Source organism: Anolis carolinensis, chromosome 2 (assembly GCF_035594765.1).
Source record: "Anolis carolinensis isolate JA03-04 chromosome 2, rAnoCar3.1.pri, whole genome shotgun sequence".
Classification (NCBI taxonomy): Eukaryota; Metazoa; Chordata; class Lepidosauria; order Squamata; family Dactyloidae; genus Anolis; species Anolis carolinensis.
The window spans coordinates 1,894,105-1,916,778 of NC_085842.1; the positions used below are offsets into that span (position 1 = coordinate 1,894,105).

Consider the following 22,674-nt stretch of genomic DNA (forward strand, 5'->3'; position numbering starts at 1 on the left):
TGACTCCTACTAGATGAAGGCGGGTTATAAAAATAAAGTATTATTATTATTATTATTATTATTATTTATTACTGGAGTCACGACAGAAATGTGTCCCAATTATGTTATTCTGTATATCTAAATTCCTCACCTGTTACTTGGAGTGGTTTTAGAAGTATATCCCGATGTATGTGACTGTGTATTATTTGAATGGTATTTGTTCTATTTCTCAGGCCCTGAACGTTTGGCGATCTTTTGTTGCTCACCACTGCCAATCAATCAATCAATCAATGAGTATAAATAAATATAAACAAGTCCAAGGGGAAGGGAGGGGGGCTGCGGGGTGCCTGCCTGCCTGCCTGCCTGGGGCCCTTCCTCTCTGCCACAGAATTCGGATTAACAGCGCAGGGCACCCTGGGGTCTGCTCTGGACTGGGCGCCCTGAGTCTCCCCGCCACAGGAGCCATCCTCAGGGAAGGCGTGAGAGGAGGAAGGCGCATGCGCAGGGGCGCAGGCACGGGCCGGAGGGCAGAGCAGGCCGCAGCCTCCCCGGGACAGACAGACAGACAGACAGACCGAGGCGGGGGGAGGGGGGGACATAGCCCTCCGCGCCCACACTCACACAGGAGCAAACTCGGGGACCCCCCCCCCCCCAACGCACACTCACCCCTTCCTCCTCCTCCTCCGCCTCCTTCCTCTCTCCCGCTCTCTCCGAAAGGCCTCCTCTGTCCCTCCTCCTCCGGAAGTGACCTCTCGTCCTGAGCCCCTCTAGGAAGAGGCCTCCCTTCCTCGGTGGACTTCCGCCCGGACCTAACATGGCAGCCGCGGGCAGGATGCCCATAGAGGGGCGGGGCTTCGCGGCCGTTGAACGGAGCCCGACACAGACAGAGAGAGACGCTCCTCCTTTCTTTTCTTCCCAACGCCCAGAATCCACCAATGGGAATTCGCCTTTCTCCTTGACGTCATCAGTCTCCGGGCAGAATCTCCCCCTTCTGCCATTAACGGCCATTCCCGGGACCCGCCCATGGGGATCGGCCTCCGCTCCAGGAAGCGCCAGGCTGAAGCGGGGACGGGAGGAAGGAGCGGGACGCGCCTCTGGTTTGGCGGGTCCTGTCGGGGGAAGCAGCCTCCCCCGGCCTCCGCTAGACGAGGTTTCCCTGCTTCTTAATGTGTCGCTTTAGAACCCGAAGTCTAGTTCTGATGGGACTGGGAGTTTCCTCCTCTCTCTAGACCCAAAGCCGTGGGCGGGGTCACGTGAGTGGCTGAGGGACCGTTGGGAAGGCCGAGGCCTCATCCGGGTGAGAGAAGGAAGGAAGGGCGCTGAGGTAATAATAGAATAGACTGGATATACAGATAATAATACATAATAATATTGTAATAGGGAAAAGGTCAAGGTTTCCCCTAATACTAATATGGCGCTAGGCTAATAATAGAATATACTGGATATACAGATAATAATACATAATAATATTGTAATAGGGAAAAGGTCAAGGTTTCCCCTAATACTAATATGGCGCTAGGCTAATAATAGAATAGACTGGATATACAGATAATAATACATAATAATATTGTAATAGGGAAAAGGTCAAGGTTTCCCCTAATACTAATATGGCGCTAGGCTAATAATATAATATACTGGATATACAGATAATAATACATAATAATATTGTAATAGGGAAAAGGTCAAGGTTTCCCCTAATACTAATATGGCGCTAGGCTAATAATAGAATAGACTGGATATACAGATAATAATACATAATAATATTGTAATAGGGAAAAGGTCAAGGTTTCCCCTAATACTAATATGGCGCTAGGCTAATAATAGAATAGACTGGATATACAGATAATAATACATAATAATATTGTAATAGGGAAAAGGTCAAGGTTTCCCCTAATACTAATATGGCGCTAGGCTAATAATAGAATAGACTGGATATACAGATAATAATACATAATAATATTGTAATAGGGAAAAGGTCAAGGTTTCCCCTAATACTAATATGGCGCTAGGCTAATAATATAATATACTGGATATACAGATAATAATACATAATAATATTGTAATGGGTAAAGGGTCAAGGTTTCCCCCTAATACTAATATTGTGCTATGCTAATAATATAATATACTGTACATACATATAATAATGCATAATTGTAATAGGGAAAAGGTGAAGGTGAGAGAAGTGAGAGAAGGAAGGAAGGAAGGAAAAGGAAGGAAGGAAAAGGAAGGAAGGAAGGAAAAGGAAGGAAGGAAGGAAAAGGAAGGAAGGAAAAGGAAGGAAGGAAGGAAAAGGAAGGAAGGAAAAGGAAGGAAGGAAGGAAAAGGAAGGAAGGAAAAGGAAGGAAGGAAGGAAGGAAGGAAAAAGAAGGAAGGAAAAGGAAGGAAGGAAGGAAAAGGAAGGAAGGAAGGAAAAGGAAGGAAGGAAAAGGAAGGAAGGAAGGAAGGAAGGAAGGAAGGAAGGAAAAGGAATGAAGGAAGGAAAAGGAAGGAAGGAAAAGGAAGGAAGGAAGGAAAAGGAATGAAGGAAGGAAAAGGAAGGAAGGAAAAGGAAGGAAGGAAGGAAAAGGAAGGAAGGAAGGAAGGAAGGGCGCTGAGGTAAAAAGATCATAGACTGGATATACAGATAATAATACATAATAATATTGTAATGGGCAAAGGGTCAAGGTTTCCCCCTAATACTAATATTGTGCTATGCTAATCAGATAATATATACAGATAATAATCTATATATATAAAAGAGTGATGGCATCACGGCAATTCACAAAACAACAAAAGTACAGGCCCCCCAACCTCAAAATTTGACAACACAACCCATCATCCACGCCTCAAGGTTGATACAACAAAAAGAAAAGAAAAATAAAGTCCTAATTACAGGGAGAGCAATGATTTTTTTTTATCCAATTGCTGCCAGTTTAGATGGCTAATCTCTGCCCACTTGGTTGCCTAGCAACCAAGGGACAGCCAGGTTTCAGTTAGGGGACAGGCAGATTTAGGCCTCACTGAGTCTTCTTCCACAGATTATCTAATTTTCACTGGATTATATGGCAGTGTAGACTCAAGGCCCTTCCACACAGCTATATAACCCATTTATAATCTTATATTATCTGCTTTGCACTGGATTATCTTGACTCCACACTGCCATATAATCCACTTCAGTGTGCATTTTATCCAGCTGTGAAGAAGGGGCCTCATATAATCCAGTTCTAAGCAGATAATTTAGTCGTTTGTCTCATCCTCTCAATATCTCCTTCTTGTTTTATCAAATTTCCATCTAATCTCCAGCATCTAGTTAACTTAATTCTATTAACATACTTATCGGGCAATGGTCTGACAGATCTCTTGCGAGTATTCTTGTTTCTTGTATTTTGGATATCAAGCTTTTTGAGGCCCAGATCATATCTATCCTGGTCCATAGTTTATGTCTATTTGAATAGTATGTAAAATCTTTTTGGGTAGGATTTTTAATTCTCCAGGTGTCCAATAAGTCGAATTCTTCTACTAACTGTAGAAAATTTTTCGGAAGTGATTTATTTTCCTTCTTTTGTTTACATCTTTTTTGTGTAGATTTATCTAAGTTGTTATCTATGATACCGTTGAAGTCCCCCATTATTAACCAGTGGTCCGCTTCTGCCTGATTAAGTTTTTCCCTTAATAATTTAATAAATTTTCTCTTTGGCCCATTTGGCATATAAACATTACAAATTAGGATAGATTTCTGATCCAATATTATTTTAGCCGCGATCATTCTTCCCTCACTATCTCTGAATACCTCTTCCGGTTTTAATTTTTCATCTATATACAATGAGACCCCTCTTTTTTTTCCCGTCCAAAGAGTGGAAGGCAGAGCCCAGTTTACTATTTGTTAGATGACTAATATGTTTATTGGCAATACGCGTTTCCTGCAAAGCTATAACCTCATACTTATTTTTAGCAAAATAGTTAAATAACCTTTTTTTAATTTGAGAGTTTAAACCGTTAATGTTGTTAGAAAAAATCTTTATTGAGCTTAAAAAACTACTCATCTGTAGCTATGTCACTTGCTGCTCCCTCCTCCTCCTCCGACGCTTCCTTTGAATCATTTCCGGTGAACCGATGTGCTTGGATGTCCTTTGGCGACTCTTCTCTTCTCTTCTTTGACTGTTTTGGATTTTTTTCCCAACTTGGTGGTTGTTGTTTTGATTGGTCCTTCTTTAACTTTCTATAGAATTCATCAGCTTTTTCTTCTGATTTTATCCAGACCTTCTCATCCTTATAGGTTAACATTAAGCCTTCCTGCCTCTCCCATCTGAACCTGATTTGTAAGCGTTTTAGCTCATCCGTCAAAAAGAAGTATTTTCTTCTGTTGTTCAGGGTGGACTGGGGGAACTCTTTATAAATCATGACTTTCTTGTCTTTGTATATAATCGGATTAAGTCTGGACCTTCTGAATATTTCTTCTCTTGTCGTTCGTTTCACCATGTGAACAATTGTGTCTCTGGCTACCTTGTTCCTTTTGGCATAGTTAGTATGAATTCTGTGGACCATATCTATTTGTCCTGCTGCCTCTATTTCTGTACAGTTCAGTATTTTGGCTGTTATTTGAACAATAATTTGTCTGATGTTTTCTTTTGGGTCTTCAATAATATTTCTAAATCTTAGTTGGTAGTCTGTTTCGCTTCTCTCCAACTTTTCTTGTGTTTTTTTCTAATTTAATGTTCTTAAATTCCATCGCTTCCATTTTGTTGTATAATTTGGATTGAGTTTTCTCTATTTTGCTATTTTGCAGTTTTAAATCAGAAATGTCCAGAGCATTGTTTTGGACTTCCAATTTAATCTTAGATATTTCCTCTTTAATTTCTCTCTTGAGATCTGCCACATCCTCTTGCAGTTGCCTTTGTTGCGTGTCCTGTTTGGTGGCGATTTCATGCATTTCTTTCTGTATGAGGTCCTGCTTCGCTGAAATATTCTGGATCTCCCGTAATAATTCTCTCCAATTGGAGTCCTCCGGCACCAAGTTCCTTCTCTGTATAGTTTTGGTATCCTTTGTGTCGTTCTTGCCCTTAGGTGTCGCCATAGTGCCACCAAACATCTGCTTTTAAACCTTACTTGTGTCGGAGAACGCCGCTTTTGTGCTCTGCCGCTCTTGTACTCGTGTTCTTGGTTTCCTTGTGGGGGGATTCTTCTGGCTGGCCTTAGCAGTAAAGGTTCTGTGAACCCGCCTTTCCGGCGTGTCACTCTTTGGCGCGTCGCTTCGAAGGGTTTTCCCCTCACTCACTTCCTGTTCACCAGGAGCTAATCCCGCTATCCCGCTATCAGCTTGAGTTGCGGACTACTCCCCAGCTCTCACTCAATGCCTCGTGGGATGCGCCTCTCACACACAACACCTCACTCCGTCACTCTCAGCCAAGGTCAGCCTATGTTTAACAAGTTGGCGAGCTCTGTTTTGTTTTTTTTAATTCCCCCATTACTGTGGCGCCGTGCGGCTTTTTTCCCAGTTCTGAATCACAAATTCACATAAGAGAGCAACAAATTATACGTGTTCTGCAGCAGGCTTTCTGCCAACCAGACTGGGAAAGGCTCACGGAACCCGTTGTGTGGGCACAAGTTCTATCTGGCACTGTTATCCAGTTATTATCCTAAATAAAAGTTCCCGATGACCCCAGTGATCCCTCACTCCTCAAGAGTGGGGGCTCAAGAGGGTCCGGGAGCTCTGGCATGCAAGACGAGGATTGGGAAGCGAAGATAGTTCGGCACAAGCCGCTCGCCGCGCTCGCTCCATGTCACGACCCAGGCGGCAGAGGCACCAATAACCATACACAGAGGCCAGAATCTAACTAATATCTTTATTGAAGGAATATATAAAGTTAATAAAAACAAGTATAGGAAATAGTCCAGAATTAGACCCTTCAGGAAAGGTCAGAATTAGTCCAAAAAAGCAATGTCCAATAAGAAATATTAAGGTCCAAAGTTGTAATCCAATAACCGAAACACTCACTTTGCCAAGCAAAGTGAGGGGAGATGACAAGGTCCTTAGTCCATAAAACTTGAGCGTGGCTAGGAAATAACTTGATACTTGAAACAAGGCTTGAACGTGGAACAAGGTAACTAAGAACAAGAACAAGGTCCGTGGAATAACTTGGTAAAATCCGTGAAACAAGGCAAGGATTAGTCCTGGGAAACAAGGCAAAGTCCGTCGGTAAACAAAGGCTGGGAAGCAAGGCGAAGGCTGGATAGCAAGGCAAGGCTTGAGCTGAAGCGAGGCTTGAATCGGAGCGCGCTGTCCAGACACAACTCGCTCCGTAGGCTGACGAATTGACTCCGCGAAGTTGCTACGCGGGCAAAACACCTATATAGAGTCCAACTTTCTCACCAAAGCGGTTCTCTGGGAATCAGAAACGAAAGCTAAACTCCGAGACCAGATGTTAAACTCCTTAAAGATTCTCACGAGAACCAATGTTAATTGGCAACATTCTTAGCTGCTATCCTCGCACTCCTGCGCGAAGCTGAATCCAAACTTCTCTGTTGTTTACAAAACTCCCGGCGCAAGAACACGGGAGAAGTAGGCTCTGGGGTTGTTTGACATACTTCTGGGGCACAACTTTCTTGCAGGTGCAAGGTTTCCAGATCTGCCTGGGAAGGATCTGGCTGAGAGGAATCCAGTTCAGACTGGGAAGGTAAAAAACCCAAGTTTTCATCTTCATCAGGGATTACAATGTCCTGAGCAGGACTACAAGGCCCATGGTTCATCACACTATCCCCCTCCTCAGGGCCCCTCCCAAACTGGGGTCCTCTCCCCGAGGCGCGAGGTCGCGGTTTGGTGGGATAGGTCAGATGGAAGCGACGGGTTAGATCAGGAGCATGGACTGTGGAGGCGTCTTCCCAAGAGCGTTCCTCAGGCCCAAAACCCACCCAGTCAATGAGATATTGTAGGCGGCGGCGATGAAAGCGAGAATCCAAAATGTCCTCAACCTCGAACTCCTCCTCCCCATTCATCAAAACAGGAGGGGGGGCCGGTTGGTCTGTATCAGGACGCACACCATCCGCCGGAAGGAGCAGGGAACGGTGAAACACTGGGTGAATGCGCATTGAACGCGGAAGTTGGAGTTTGAAAGTCACGGGGTTTAATTGCGCCACCACTGGATAGGGGCCAATGAAGCGGGCATCTAACTTCCGGCATGGGCGGTGGGAGGGCAGAAAGCGAGTGGACAGGAAAACCCGATCTCCTACCTTGATTTCGGGGCCCGGCTGGCGGTGTTTGTCAGCGTGGCGTTTATAGTCCTCCTTGGCTTGGTCCAGTTGCTGGAGCAAAAGTTGTTGCACCGCTGTGAGTTCCTGCAGCCAATCCTCTGCTGCGGGAACTTCTGAAGTTTCAATGACAGGGGGAAAGAAACGTGGATGGAAACCGTAGTTTGCAAAGAACGGCGTTTCTTTTGTAGAAGCTTGAACTCCATTATTGTAGGCAAACTCAGACAGTGGTAACAGAGAAGCCCAATTGTCCTGTTGGTAGTTTACATAACAGCGAAGATACTGCTCCAAAGTGGCATTGGTGCGCTCCGTTTGCCCATCTGTTTGGGGATGATGAGCTGAAGATAAGCGAGAGTCTATGCCCAGTAGTTTTTGTAGTGCCTTCCAAAAACGAGAGGTGAATTGAGATCCACGGTCTGTGACTAAACTCTTGGGCAATCCATGTAGTCTGAAAACATGCTGAAGAAATAGATCCGCAGTTTCTTTGGCCGTGGGGAGGCCTTCGCAGGGAATGAAATGGGCTAACTTGGTGAATAGGTCCACCACCACTAAGATCGTGGTGAATCCACAGGAAGGTGGTAGGTCAGTGATGAAATCCGCGGAAATTATTTCCCATGGGCGAGATGGGGTAGGAAGGGGGTGCAAAAGCCCTGAGGGCTTCTCCCTTCGTATCTTGGAGCGCTGGCATACTGGGCAGGTGTTGACATATTTTTCCACATCCTTGCGGATCTTGGGCCACCAAAAATCTCTTAGGATCAAATGCATGGTTTTAAATAGTCCGAAGTGTCCTGCTGGTTTGCAGTCATGACACAGACGAAGCGCTTTTTCCCTGCCCGGTCCGGGTGGGATATAAACATGATTTCTATAGCAGAGCAGCCCATCTTTAAGCGAAAAGGGAAAATGCAGACCTTGGCGAAGTTGGTCCTGCGCCCAGGCATCTGCTTGCTGACTAGCCCTGATTTCTTGAGCACAGATGGGTCCTGGAGTAGGGGAAGTTGAACCAATGGGAATGGATTTGGTGTTCCCCACCGTGAGCGTGGCAAAGTTCTCAGGTTGTAGCAGTTGGGATTCAAAGGTCTCCTTGCGTCCTGCAGCGTATTCCGGTTTACGTGACAGGGCGTCTGCTTGCTTGGTTTGGGCTGGGGTCACATAATGGATCTGGAAGTTGAAACGTTCAAAGAATAAAGCCCAACGTTGCTGCCTCTGATTTAGTTTGCGGGCAGTTCTTAGATGTTCTAGATTACGATGATCAGTGTGGACTTCAATGGGGAATTTGGCCCCTTCTAGCCAATGTCTCCAAGTTTCAAAGGCTGCCTTTATGGCCAGTAGTTCTTTTTCCCAAATGGTGTAATTCCTCTCTGGTGTGGTTAGTTGACGAGAATAAAAGGCACAGGGGTGGAGGTGATCTCCCACCGGTTGTAAGAGTACAGCCCCAATTGCCACATCAGAGGCGTCCGCTTGCACCACAAAAGGGGTTCCAGGATTTGGGTGCTGTAGAATTGGCTGGGAGGTGAATAGTTTCTTCAGTTGCTGGAACCCTTTCTCTGCTTGATCAGTCCAGCGGAAAGGCTGCTTTCCACGGATGCAGCTAGTGATGGGGTCGGACCAGCGGGCAAAATCTGGAATGAACTTGCGGTAGTAGTTCGCGAACCCCAAGAAACGCTGCACCTCTTTCTTGTTAGTTGGCGCCCGCCATTCCAATACTGCTGAAACTTTGGCTGGATCCATGGAAAGCCCTAGAGGCGAGATGCGGTAGCCAAGGAAATCTACCTCTTGTAGATCAAAAGCGCATTTTTCTAGCTTGGCATAAAGTCCATGATCCCGCAGTCGTTGCAACACCATTTTGACGTGGTTCTCATGTTCTGATTGTGATCTGGAAAACACCAAAAAATCGTCCAGGTAGATTATCAAGAATCTGTCTAGATAGTCCTGAAAAATATCGTTGACAAAATGCTGGAACGTTGCGGGAGCTCCGCATAAACCGAAATTCATAACTCGGGACTCGAATAATCCGAATTTAGTCTGGAAGGCGGTCTTCCACTCGTCCCCTTCTCTGATGCGAACTAGATTATAAGCCCCCCGAAGATCCAGCTTGGTGTAGACCTTGGCTCCTCGAAGTCGGTCCAGTAGATCCGAGATTAAGGGCAGGGGATAGCTGTTCCGCTTGGTGATATTGTTCAATGCTCTGTAGTCCACCACCAAGCGTAATTCCCCTGACTTCTTCTTCACAAACATCACTGGGGAGGCGGCTGGGGATTGAGAGGGTCTGATGAACCCCTTGCGAAGGTTTGTCTCTAAGAATTCCCTGAGAGCTTCTTGCTCTGGTTCAGTCAGGGAGTAGAGATGCCCTCGCGGGATCGGGGCCCCCTCCACCAAGTCAATGGCACAGTCATAAGGTCTATGTGGGGGTAATTTTTCGGCTTCTTTCTCATTGAATACATCCCAATACTCGGAGTACTTCTTTGGCAAGGTGATGATGGGCTCGGAGTCTGTGGCATGGCATACCTTGGCTACGAGGCAATGGTTTTGGCAGTACGGTGAAGCAAACTGCAGTTCTCTGTTGGACCAGGAGATGTTAGGGTCGTGGAGTGTCAGCCATGGAATTCCCAAAATCACAGGGAAATGGGGAACCTCGGTAACAAAGAAGGAAATCTCTTCCATATGTTCCCTTATCCACATCCTGGTGGGTTCCGACCACTGGCTTACGGGGCCCGTCTTGAGGGGACGGCCGTCTATGGCTTGCACCACACGGGCATTCTTGAAATCATGATATTGTAATCCCAGAGAGTCGGCATACTCTCTATCGATGAAATTGTTGGTAGCTCCAGAGTCTATCATGGCGTGGATCATGACGGGTCCCCTTTTTGCTGACCATAATGTGACCACGAGAAGGAACAGGACCCCGGTTGGCGGCTCTTGGATGGATTTTTTGACCGGGTTGGCGAGCCTCTCTACACCCGGTCGTTGGCTTCCCCCGCCGGCTGTGTGCCAGTCGGCTCAGACGCCTTCGACTCCGTGGAGGACGCCGCCGCAAGACGGGCGGCAGGCTTCCCTTTGGCTGGGCACTCTCTGGCGAAGTGGCCCCCGTTCCCGCAGTACCAGCAGAGGTTCAAGCGTTGACGACGGGCCTTCTCGGCGGCATCTAGTCTGGGACGCACATTGCCCAACTGCATCGGCACCTCCTCGCCTCCTCTGGGGTATGGGGTTGGCGGCGGGGGTCTCCACACCGGACGTGGCTGAACACTGGCGGGAGCGGGGGGTTTTGCCCCGGCTCTACCGCCCTGGCCTCGAACCCATTGTTTCCTGTTGGCAATCATGACTTCAGCCCGTAAACATTGATCAATGAGTGCCTCGAGGGTCTGGGGAGGATCCACCTTGGAGATTTCTTCCAGCATTTCAATGTTGAGACCCTCCCGAAATTGTCCTCTGAGGGCTACATCGTTCCAGCCGGTGTTGTGGGCCAGCACGCGGAACTCGGCTATGTACTGAGACATGGGTCTGTCTCCTTGAAGGAGGCGCCGGAGTTTGTGACCGGCTGCCTCCAAATTGTCCTCGATTCCCCAGGTCTCCTTAAGGTGATCCAAGAAGCGTTGTGCTGAACTTAGGTGGGGGGAGGCTTGATCAAACAGGGCCGTCGCCCAGCTAGCCGCTGGTCCGTCTAGAAGACTGTAGACCCACGCCACCTTGATGTCTTCTTGGGGAAACTCGGCATCACGGGCCTCTAGATAAGCTTGACATTGGCGGCGGAAAACATGAACCTTAGCAGCTTCTCCAGAAAACTTGGTAGGCAACGCCATGGCCGGGAGGCGAACTCCGCGCTCCCTCAACCCTTTTATTTCTCCATCCTGCGCGTTGAGTCTGTCACGGATGCGGTCCACTTCGTCCTTGCTGATGGTGTAGCTGAGCGGCTGACCAGCCGGCGCGGCTCCGGTAGACATCCTGGCCTCGGTTAGTTGGTGCTTATGGGTGGCGGAGTCAAACTGTCACGACCCAGGCGGCAGAGGCACCAATAACCATACACAGAGGCCAGAATCTAACTAATATCTTTATTGAAGGAATATATAAAGTTAATAAAAACAAGTATAGGAAATAGTCCAGAATTAGACCCTTCAGGAAAGGTCAGAATTAGTCCAAAAAAGCAATGTCCAATAAGAAATATTAAGGTCCAAAGTTGTAATCCAATAACCGAAACACTCACTTTGCCAAGCAAAGTGAGGGGAGATGACAAGGTCCTTAGTCCATAAAACTTGAGCGTGGCTAGGAAATAACTTGATACTTGAAACAAGGCTTGAACGTGGAACAAGGTAACTAAGAACAAGAACAAGGTCCGTGGAATAACTTGGTAAAATCCGTGAAACAAGGCAAGGATTAGTCCTGGGAAACAAGGCAAAGTCCGTCGGTAAACAAAGGCTGGGAAGCAAGGCGAAGGCTGGATAGCAAGGCAAGGCTTGAGCTGAAGCGAGGCTTGAATCGGAGCGCGCTGTCCAGACACAACTCGCTCCGTAGGCTGACGAATTGACTCCGCGAAGTTGCTACGCGGGCAAAACACCTATATAGAGTCCAACTTTCTCACCAAAGCGGTTCTCTGGGAATCAGAAACGAAAGCTAAACTCCGAGACCAGATGTTAAACTCCTTAAAGATTCTCACGAGAACCAATGTTAATTGGCAACATTCTTAGCTGCTATCCTCGCACTCCTGCGCGAAGCTGAATCCAAACTTCTCTGTTGTTTACAAAACTCCCGGCGCAAGAACACGGGAGAAGTAGGCTCTGGGGTTGTTTGACATACTTCTGGGGCACAACTTTCTTGCAGGTGCAAGGTTTCCAGATCTGCCTGGGAAGGATCTGGCTGAGAGGAATCCAGTTCAGACTGGGAAGGTAAAAAACCCAAGTTTTCATCTTCATCAGGGATTACAATGTCCTGAGCAGGACTACAAGGCCCATGGTTCATCACACTCCAACAAATAATATGGAGAATACAAGAAAATAGAAAGTATCCGGTGACTGGGGGCCCGGATAAAATGTAAGTAATTGTTTCCTTGAATCGCTAACTTCCGCGGAGATTATAGGAAATCAGATAGAAACATCAGTACCTACAACAGGAGGGACCAGCAACAAGGGAAGGAAGGGAAGGAAGGTAAGGACCCTGCGAAATACCAACCAAAACTACAGCTAATGGAGATAAAAAAAAAACTCAATATAACACTGGGTTAGAAGAGTAAAGAAACGGCATATTTAGGATAATTTAGGAAACAAGTCAAATTTTAAAGGACTACTTAACAAATATAAAGGGAACAAAGACACAGACCTTGCACAATAAGAAAAAAACTAACCGACACCAAACCCTAGTCTAGAAACCTCTCACTCACAATATGTTTATCTGTTTACTCTATTTCCTTTCAATACTGTTCCATACTCTATACTTCATCAATTTAATTAATTTGTCCATCTGAACTGATTTATGAATCTTCATCATCTGTCGTCATCAGTCTTTGCCTTCCATTCCCTGCAGTTAGGGAAATGTGTTGTGTATCCTAATGGACCCTTTGCCAAAGGTGGTGATTAAACAATCCCAAATATCAAAACTGGATCATTGCAAGCAACATGAAGAGTGATGTTCCAGGGCTTTCTTGGTACAAAGTCTGAGGTTTATTAAACAAACACAAGATAACCCAAGACCCTATTAACTTATAAGAAAACTAAAGTCTTCAGTCTGGCTAAAACAGTGGTTCCCAACTTGTGGTCCATAAAACACTAGTGGTCTGCAAGAACTAAAACAGGGTCCACGGCCTCACCGTTACTACACCATTGCAACGAGAGCGACTGGCCTCGCGAAACTCACTTACAATGCCGAGGCTTATTAAATATGGTTTTCTGTGGGCAAGCAGATGGCGACTACTGGGTGGCATATGTTCTGTATCAGGAACTAGAGCTGATGTGGTCTATTCAATGCAATTTTCTTAATCATCACCCCAAATAACAAAACCAAATCTAAAGTTGACGAAAAACTGATTCGTAACCCTTTTGGTACTAATGTTGGAGAGTGGTCTCTGATCAAAGTGGTCCCTGGTCAACTGATCCCTAGTTTTAAAAAGGTTGGGAACTCCCAGTAGCCGTCAACCAAGGCCACACAAACTGCAGTTCTGGAGGAGAGAGAGCAAGGTGCTGGCCTTCCTCTTTCCTTCCAATGCTTTTTAGAGACAGCGCAGAAACTCAAAGGCTCGTCCCCTCTAGTGGAGCATGAGTTCTGTGATGTCTAATGTATGCTTATCTTTCTCTAAAGCACTTTTCATATTCCGTGCATTAAGGTGATTTCTCCTGTGTGGGTCCCTTGATGGGAACGTAGATTATCACTGCGACTGAAGCTTTCTCCACATTCTAGGCATTTCTGTGGCTTCTCCCCCTGTGTGGGTCTTTTGATGGGTACGCAGATTGCAACTCTGATTGAAGCTCTTTCCACATTCCATGCATTTATATGGCTTCTCCCCTGTGTGGGTCCTTTGATGGGAACGTAGCCTTCCACTGTGACTGAAGCTTTCTCCACATTCCATGCATTTATGTGGCTTCTCCCCTGTGTGGGTCCTTTGATGGGAATGTAGACTGCCACTGCGACTGAAGCTTTCTCCACATTCCATGCATTTATATGGCTTCTCCCCTGTGTGGGTCATTTGATGGGAACGTAGACTGCCACTGTGACTGAAGCTTTCTCCACATTCCATGCATTTATGTGGCTTCTCCCCTGTGTGGGTCCTTTGATGGGAACGTAGATGTCCACTCTGACTGAAGCTCTTTCCACATTCCATGCATTTATGTGGCTTCTCCCCCGTGTGGGTCCTTTGATGGGAACGTAGACTTCCACTATGACTGAAGCTTTCTCCACAGTCCATGCATTTATGTGGCTTCTCCCCTGTGTGGGTCTTTTGATGAGTACGCAGACTGCAACTCTGAGTGAAGCTCTTTCCACATTCCATGCATTTATATGGCTTCTCCCCTGTGTGGGTCCTTTGATGGGAATGTAGACTTCCACTGTGACTGAAGCTTTTTCCACAGTCCATGCATTTATGTGGCTTCTCCCCTGTGTGGGTCCTTTGATGGGTATGCAGACTGCAACTCTGACTGAAGCTTTTTCCACATTCCATGCATTTATATGGCTTCTCCCCTGTGTGGGTCCTTTGATGGGAACGTAGACTGCCACTGTGACTGAAGCTTTCTCCACATTCCATGCATTTATGTGGCTTCTCCCCTGTGTGGGTCTTTTGATGGGTACGCAGACTGCAACGCTGACTGAAGCTCTTTCCACATTCCATGCATTTATATGGCTTCTCCCCTGTGTGGGTCCTTTGATGGGTACGCAGATTGCAACTCTGACTGAAACTTTCTCCACATTCCATGCATTTATATGGCTTCTCCCCTGTGTGGGTCCTTTGATGGGAACGTAGACTTCCACTGTGACTGAAGCTTTCTCCACATTCCATGCATTTATGTGGCTTCTCCCCTGTGTGGGTCTTTTGATGGGTACGCAGATGGCAACTCTGACTGAAGCTCTTTCCACATTCCATGCATTTATATGGCTTCTCCCCTGTGTGGGTCCTTTGATGGGAATGTAGACTGCCACTGTGAGTGAAGCTTTCTCCACATTCTATGCATTCATATGGCTTCTCCCCTGTATGGGTCCTTTGATGGGAACGTAGACTGCCACTGTGACTGAAGCTTTCTCCACATTCAATGCATTTATGTGGCTTCTCCCCTGTGTGGGTCATTTGATGGGAACGTAGATGGCAACTCTGACTGAAGCTCTTTCCACATTCCATGCATTTATATGGCTTCTCCCCTGTGTGGGTCCTTTGATGGGAACGTAGATTGCTACTGTGACTGAAGCTTCCTCCACATTCCATGCATTTATATGGCTTCTCCCCTGTATGGGTCCTTTGATGGGAACGTAGACTGCCACTGTAACTGAAACTTTCTCCACATTCCATGCATTTATAGGGCTTCTCCCCTGTGTGGGTCCGTTCATGTACAGTAAGAGAACGTTTCCTATCAAATTGTTTCCCACATTCCACACACTGATGTAACTTCTCCCCTGTGTGTGATCTAGGATAGGGAGGTAGAGGACTTGCCATTCTTTTACATTTATAGTTCAAATATCATGCCAGGGGTTCACAGATATAACCTTTCAAACAGCACAGTCTGTATTTCTGTAGCCTTCTGCTTGCTTTTCCAAGCCTATCTTTTTTTAGCACAATCTTATTTCCTCCCCTTAATTGCACAGGTATGCAGCTTGAAATATATTTTTCTACTACTTCTTTCTTCTTGTTGTCATTGCTGTGTATTTTGAAGTCACTTTAGACTTAGAGCACTCCTCGGGCAAAGCTCTCACAAGGTGTTCTTCGCATAACTTGTTCAGAAGTTACCTGCCAGACAAATGAGAGGAAAATCTCTTCAGGAGTTGAACAGAGAAAGATCAGTCGGAACATGAAGAACACGTCTCCTGCTTTCGCAAAGCCAGGGGAAGAGGGAAGGTGCCCATTGCCTGGTGACAAATCCTTTAACCCTTGCCCAACAACGAACAATCCCTCCTCAGGTACAAAGGGGACGATGCCCAAAGACTCTCTTCATAAAATAAAATCCAATCCTACAGGTTAAAATTCAACAATGCAGCAAAGCTGCAGGTATAACAGGCTGTGAACTGTGGACATGTTTTTTCGTGTTTCATTTATTTTTGGCATCTTTTGCTGTATTAAATAATTCTTAATGTCTTCTAGAGATATGTGGTCAGCCTTATATAAATTACTGTAATAATGTTTAAAAGTCTGTTGAATATTGATATCATTAATTAATATTTTATCTTCATGTTATATCTTAACAATGAGTCCCCTTTCAGGGTAGAGAAAGGCGGGGTAGATAGCAACAAAATTATAATAATGGAGGCATCAGTAGGTGAAATGTTTTTCAATATTTACATACAACTGTAACTTAAGATTTAAGACTGTCCAACTCTGATTAAATCATTGTTCTAATCTCCTTCAATGTTAATGTGCTTCCAATAATCGCCATAGTTTATTTTCAGTATACATTTGGGGGAAATGCTGTGTGTATACGAATAAGGAAAAGTGGAAAAGACAAGCACCGAGGAGGAGAGGAAGGTGTGCACTGCACGAGAAAGGGGGAGAGGAATGTACGCACTGTGCAAGAGAGCAGGAGAGGAAGGAGAGCTGGGTTGCTGTGCGGAGAGGTGAGGGTCCTGGCAGGAAAGCACCCAAGTATAAGCCGAGGGTGGCTTTTTCAACCTAAAAAAGGGCTAAAATCTAGGCTTATACTCGAGTATGTACAGTATATTCTTTAACATCCCTCCCCGAGAATTTGTCTTCCTTTGGTGAAATCACTCCATTCCAATCTCCTAAGGCACCAGTTCTCATAATGGAGGTAATAATAATAATAATAACAAAACTTTATTTATACCCCACCACCATCTCCCCAATGGGGACTCGGGGCGGCTTACATGGGGCCATGCCCAAAACAATACAATGTAAACAGCATATAAAAGAAGAGCACAACACAATACAATAAGCAATACAGTAAATAATATCCATTACAAAATAAAACAAGGAGACAATAAAAACAAGGGCAGACCACATGAACATTAAGTTAAAACTCGGGGTGAGAAAGACATAAAAATAAAAACCACAGCAAACAGGGTCATAAGGGAGTGGGGTATTCTGGAGGATAGATATTAGAGGGAGCAACGGAAAAGAAATATAAAATGGTTACTCTCCAAAAGCGCAGCGAAAGAGCCATGTTTTCAAGTCTTTCTTGAAGGCTGCTAGTGTGGGGGCTTGCCTAATCTCAGTGGGCAGAGAATTCCACAATCGGGGGGCCACAGCAGAAAAGGCCCTCTCCCTTGTTCCCACAAGGCGGGTCTGGGATATCGGGAGTGGGGACAGGAAGGCTTCCCCTGATGAACGAAGGGATCGTGTAGGCTTGTGGTAGGAGATACGGTCACGAAGGTAGGTGGGTCCCAAACCGTTTAGGGCTTTATATGTGATGGTATACACCTTGAATTGGGACCGGAAAATAAAAGGCAGCCAGTGGAGCTCCTTGAACAGGGGAGTAGATCTCTCCCTGTAACTCGCCCCCGTAATTAACCTGGCAGCCGAGCGCTGGACCAATTGTAGTTTCCGGGCCGTCTTCAAGGGAAGCCCCACGTAGAGCGCATTACAGTAGTCCAGTCTAGAGGTAACTAAGGCATGCACCACCGTGGTCAAGTCAGACTTCACGAGGTATGGTCGCAGTTGGTGCACAAGCTTGAGTTGTGCGAAGGCCCTCCCGGCCACCGCCGACACCTGCGCCTCAAGCGTCAACGCTGAGTCCAGGAGGACCCCCAATCTGCGGACCTGTGATTTCAGGGGGAGTGCGACCCCGTCCAGCACAGGTTGCCACCCAATACCCCGATCAGACGCGTGACTGACCAGGAGGGCCTCTGTCTTGTCAGGATTGATCCTCAGTTTGTTCCTCCTCATCCAGTCCGCCACAGCGGCCAGGCACTGGTTCAGCATCCGAGGGGCTTCCTTGGAGTCAGATGGGAACGAGTAGTGGATTTGCGTGTCATCTGCGTAGAGATGGCAACACCCTCCAAAACTCCGGATGACCTCTCCCAGTGGTTTCATGTAGATGTTGAATAGCATGGGGGATAGAATAGGTCTGATAAGTTTGTTGCTGAGAGTTTTCCAGGCTGTATGGCCATGTTCCAGAAGCATTCTCTCCTAATGTTTTGCCCATATCTATGGCAGGCATCCTCAGAGGTTGTGAGGTCTGTTGGGAACTAGGCAAGTGGGGTCTATATATCAGTGGAATGTCTAGGGTGGGAGAAAAAACTCTTGTCTGCCTGAGGCAACTGTGAATGTTGCAACTGGCCACCTTGAATAGCATTGAATGGTCTTTCGGTTTCAAAGCCTGTCTGCTTTCTGCCTGGGGGAATCCTTTTTGGGAGGTGTTAGCTGGCCCGGATTGTTTCATGCCTGGATTTCCCGTTTTTTGAGTGGTTTTTTATTTACTGTCCTGATTTTAGAGTTTTTTTAAACACTGGTAGGCAGATTGTGTTCAATTTCATCCTCATCATCACCATAATAATAAACTTTATTTCTATATCCCGCCCCATCTCCCCGAAGGGACTCGGCACGGCTCACAAACAGGGACAAGCCTGAAACAACAACAACATATTTGACATAAACTTAAAACATTCCAACAATACACAAAATAAAATAATGGACAGATACATTAAAATCCAAGCATATAAAATCAGAGTAATTAAAAGCAAACCAGTGGGGACAGGTTTCATAAAGTGCTGTAACATGGAAATAAGTAGCAGTGATAAAATGCCATATGCTTTTCAAACAGAAAGAAGTATTCTAATAACAGCTCTATTGGGCCTTTCATTTAAACGCGCTCTGGAACAACCATGTTTTTAAATCCCGATGGAAAATGGGCAGAGAAGGAACTAACCTGATCTCCTTAGGGAGAGAGTTCCAGAGCCGGGGGGCCACTGCCGAGAAGGCCCTCTCTCTCCCTCGTCCCCACCAGACGCATTTGAGACAAAGGTGGGAGCGAGAGGAGCGCCTCCCCGGATGATCTTAGGGTTCGTGTTGGTTAATAGGAGAGGAGGCGATCACAGAGATAGGCAGGTCCTGAACCGTTTAAGGCTTTATAGGTAATAACCTGCACCTTGAATTGGGCCCGGAAACTTATCGGTAGCCAGTGGAGCTGTTTAAATAGGAGGGTTGACCGCTCTCTATAATTTGCTCCTGTTATTAATCTGGCTGCTGATCTCTGAACTAACTGAAGTTTCCGAACCGTCTTCAAGGGCAGCCCCACGTAGAGTGCATTGCAGTAATCCAACCTGGAGGTGACTAAGGCATGGACCACCATGGCCAAGTCAGACTTCACGAGGTACGGTCGCAGCTGGCGCACAAGCTTTAACTGTGCGAAGGCCCTCCCGGCTACCGCCGACACCTGAGCGTCAAGCGTCAGCGATGAGTCCAGGAGGACCCCCAAGCTGCGGACCTGCGCTTCAGCGGGAGTGCAACCCCCCTGAAAACAATGTCATGGTTTCCTCCTATCTGTTGAAATTGTCCACATGCTTGTGGATTTCAATGGCTTCTCTGTGTAGTCTGACATGGTGATTGTCAGAGTGATCCAACATTTCTATGTTCTCAAATAATGTGCTGTGTCCAAGTGCTTGGCTTCCCCTGGGCAACGTCTTTGTAGATGGCTGATGGCTGATTCTCTCACACCAGAAGAGACTCGGGCTCTCTTCTGGCTCCTGTCGTACCTCATAGACCTTGTTGAGTTTAAGATCGCAGTGCTCGAACTGGTTTGTAAACGGAGATGCAGACTATTTGCAGAACCGCATCTCAAGCACTGAGATCTGCGGAGGAGGCCCTGCTCTCGGTCCCACCCCCGACTCAAGCACGGCTGGTGGGAACGAGAGAGGGGGCCTCCTCCGTGCTCCTCCCCTCCTCTGGAAATCCCTCCCAAAAAAACTAAAAATTGCCCCCTCCCTCCTTGTCTTCAAACAGGTGCTAAAAGCACGTCTATGCACTCTGGTGTACCGAGAGGAGGAAGACTAATACGTCTTGACATGTATCATCATCTAGATATATTAAATCCTGTCTAGATACTGAAACTGATCTCAGCCTGTTCGTTGTTGGGCACAATCTTACCTCTTAATAAGGTCTGAGTTGGTTTAAGTGTTTTATTTTGTGTAAATTTACATTATATGACTATGTTTGCTAGGGGTGTCAAGTTTTATTTTTTGATTAATTTTTCTTTTGTATTAAGTTTACCGTTAGGCTGTTTCACATTGTTCGATGTGTCCTGTTTTGAGGTCATTTGCTAGCACGTCTCTTTGTTGGCATTAAATGTTTGCAATATGTGTTGTAAACTGTCAGAAATATTGAAAGTTAGCAATATATATTTAATTACAAAAATTAGATAGGGGCAATGAAAGAGTTAAAATGGTGCAGCGGCTCAGCTACACCAGCAGGTTGTTAAAAGCAGGTGTGCCTGTAAAGTTGTGTGGACAAGTAGAGGAGCTGAGGAGTAGCTGGTGGTGACGGAGAAAGAAAACTGAAGGAGTGTTTCTGTGTTTGTACTTTGAGTTGTTCACAAGAAGAAGAAGGAAGATAAAATAAAGAAGCTAAAGCCTTGTTTTGAGTAAGCACTACATTTTCTTTACTAGGTGGGTCTTTTGTTAATAAGCCTACTCATCCAACACAAACTGCCCTGAGTCCCTTCGGGGAGGTAGGGTGGTCTACAAACAAATTATTATTATTATTATTATTATTATTATTATTATTATTATTATTATTATGTGCTCTAGGGTAGATACTTAATAATATGATGCTGTCAAGGTGATGCAAGCCATGTGCCAGCAAATATGGAAAACACAAGAATGGCCATCAGATTGAAAAAATCAACTTATATGCACATACCAAAAAATGGGAAATGCTAAAGAATGCTCAAAATTTCGTACAGTGGCACTTATTTCACATGTCAGTAAGGTAATGCTCAAGATCCTGCAAGGCAGACTCCAGCAATACATGGAGTGAGAGTTGCCAGATGTACAGGCTGGGTTCAGAAAAGGCAGAGGAACCAGAGACCAAATTGCCAATATCCAGATGCTGGATAATGGAGGAAGGCAGGGAATTTCAGAAAAACATCTCTTTCTGTTTTATTGACTATTCTAAAGCTTTTGACAGTGTGGATCATAATAAATTGTGGTAAGTTATTGGTAGTCGATTCCAAGTCACCTTGTCTGTCTCCTGAGAAATCTGTATAACGACAAGTAGCAACAGTCAGAACAGACCACGGAACAACAGACTGGCTCAAGATTGGGAAAGGAGTACGGCAGGGCTGTATACTCTCACCCGACCTATTCAACGTGTATGCAGAACATATCATGCAACGTACGGGGCTTTAGGAATTCAAGACTGGAGTTAAAATTGCTGGAAGAAACATTAACAACCTAGGATATGAAGATGATACTGCTTTGATGGCTGAAAGCGAGGAGGAGCAGAGGAGCCTTATCACCAAGGGGAAAGAAGAAGTGCAAAAGCTGGGTTGCAGTTAAACATCAAGAAAACCAAGATGATGGCAGCCAGACTGATTGATAACTGGCAAACAGAGGGAGGAAACGTGGAGGCAGGGACAGACTTTGTAATTCTAGGCACGAAGATGACTGCAGATGGAGAATGCAGCCAGGAAGTCAGAAGACGTTTCCTTCTTGGGAGGAGAGCAATGACCAACCTCGATCATAGAGCCAAGAGTAGAGACATCACACTGGCAACGAAGGTCCACATAGTCAAAGCAATGGTATTCCCCATAGTAACCTATGGATGCGAGAGCTGGACTGTAAGAAAGGCTGCGTGAAGCAAGAGAGACGCTTTTGAACTGTGGTGTTGGGGGAAAATCCTAAGAGTGCCTTGGACCACGAGAAGATCCAACCAGTCCATCCTTCAGGAAATAAAGTCTGACTGCTCACTGAAGGGAAGGCTATTAGGGGCAAAGATGAAGTAGTTTGGTCACATCATGAGAAGACAGGAAACAACAACAAAGGGTAGACACAGAGAAAGCTGGCTAAGATTGCCCTCCAGAAGCCACTGAGAGCTAGATTCCCTGACTGGGAGTTGACATGCATTTGCTGATATCCGGAAGAGGGGAGGGCGGCCCAAGGAAATGGGTCAGGAGGGCCCCCAAAGAGCCCTTGGAACAACCCAAAGCCCGGTTCCATGGGACCTTGACTGGAAGGGGCCCCAAGGGCCACTCGGCCCAACCCACTGCATCTCTCTGCCTTTCCTGAGAGAGATAGCTACATCTGTTCTTCTAATCATATGCTCCAGTTTTTGTTTCTTAAGTGCCAGCAAAACTGCCGGAACGGGCTGTGGCGCAGGCTGGAAAGGAAGCCAGCTGCAGCAAATCACTCTGACCAGGAGGTCATGGGCTCGAGGCCCGCCCGTGCCTGCGTCTTGTCTCTGTCTCTGTTCTATGTTATGGCATTGAATGTTTGCCTTTATGTGTGCAATGTGATCCGCCCTGGGTCCCCTTCGAGGTGAGAAGGGCGGAATATAAATGCTGCAAATAAATAAACTGCTAATGGATTTTGTCAAACAGTTCCCATCATCACAAATATCTAAAGAGGGCACAAACAGTCTTATCCCTGGCCTGTGATGGAAACACTCCTTTCCATATTGCAGCTGTTTTAATGTTATTATTATAACTACTAATACCCCCATTTCCTCTCTTAGATGAGGCTCACAGAATAATCATAGAACAGTAGTTGGAAGAGATGACACAGGCTATCTAGTCCAACCCCCTTCTGCCTTCATGCAGGAAAAGCATCATCAAAGCACCCTGACAGATGGCCACCCAGCCCGTTTAAAAGCCTCCAAGGAGGAGCTTTGACCAGACTCAAATG

General features: G+C 46.0%; 2 protein-coding genes across 3 annotated transcripts in view; both read right to left on the reverse strand.

The window, feature by feature from the left end:
* The window catches only part of LOC103282060 (zinc finger protein 814-like), a 49,491-nt gene extending 48,387 nt beyond the window's left edge, over positions 1–1,104 (reverse strand). Inside the window, exon 1 of one of the 2 annotated variants that reach the window (XM_062972729.1) lies at positions 646–1,104. The gene's annotated coding sequence lies outside the window, so the exon portion shown is untranslated. The remainder of the gene's footprint in view (positions 1–645) is intronic. The other variant, XM_062972728.1, reaches the window with a different exon arrangement.
* Positions 1,105–13,459: 12,355 nt separating this feature from the next.
* Positions 13,460–22,674, reverse strand: part of LOC103277535 (zinc finger protein 91-like) — a 52,782-nt gene continuing 43,567 nt past the window's right edge. The window contains exon 2 of the mRNA XM_062972884.1: positions 13,460–15,273. Within this exon, the coding sequence (XP_062828954.1) occupies positions 13,553–15,273 (1,721 nt within the window). The 3' untranslated portion in view covers positions 13,460–13,552. The remainder of the gene's footprint in view (positions 15,274–22,674) is intronic.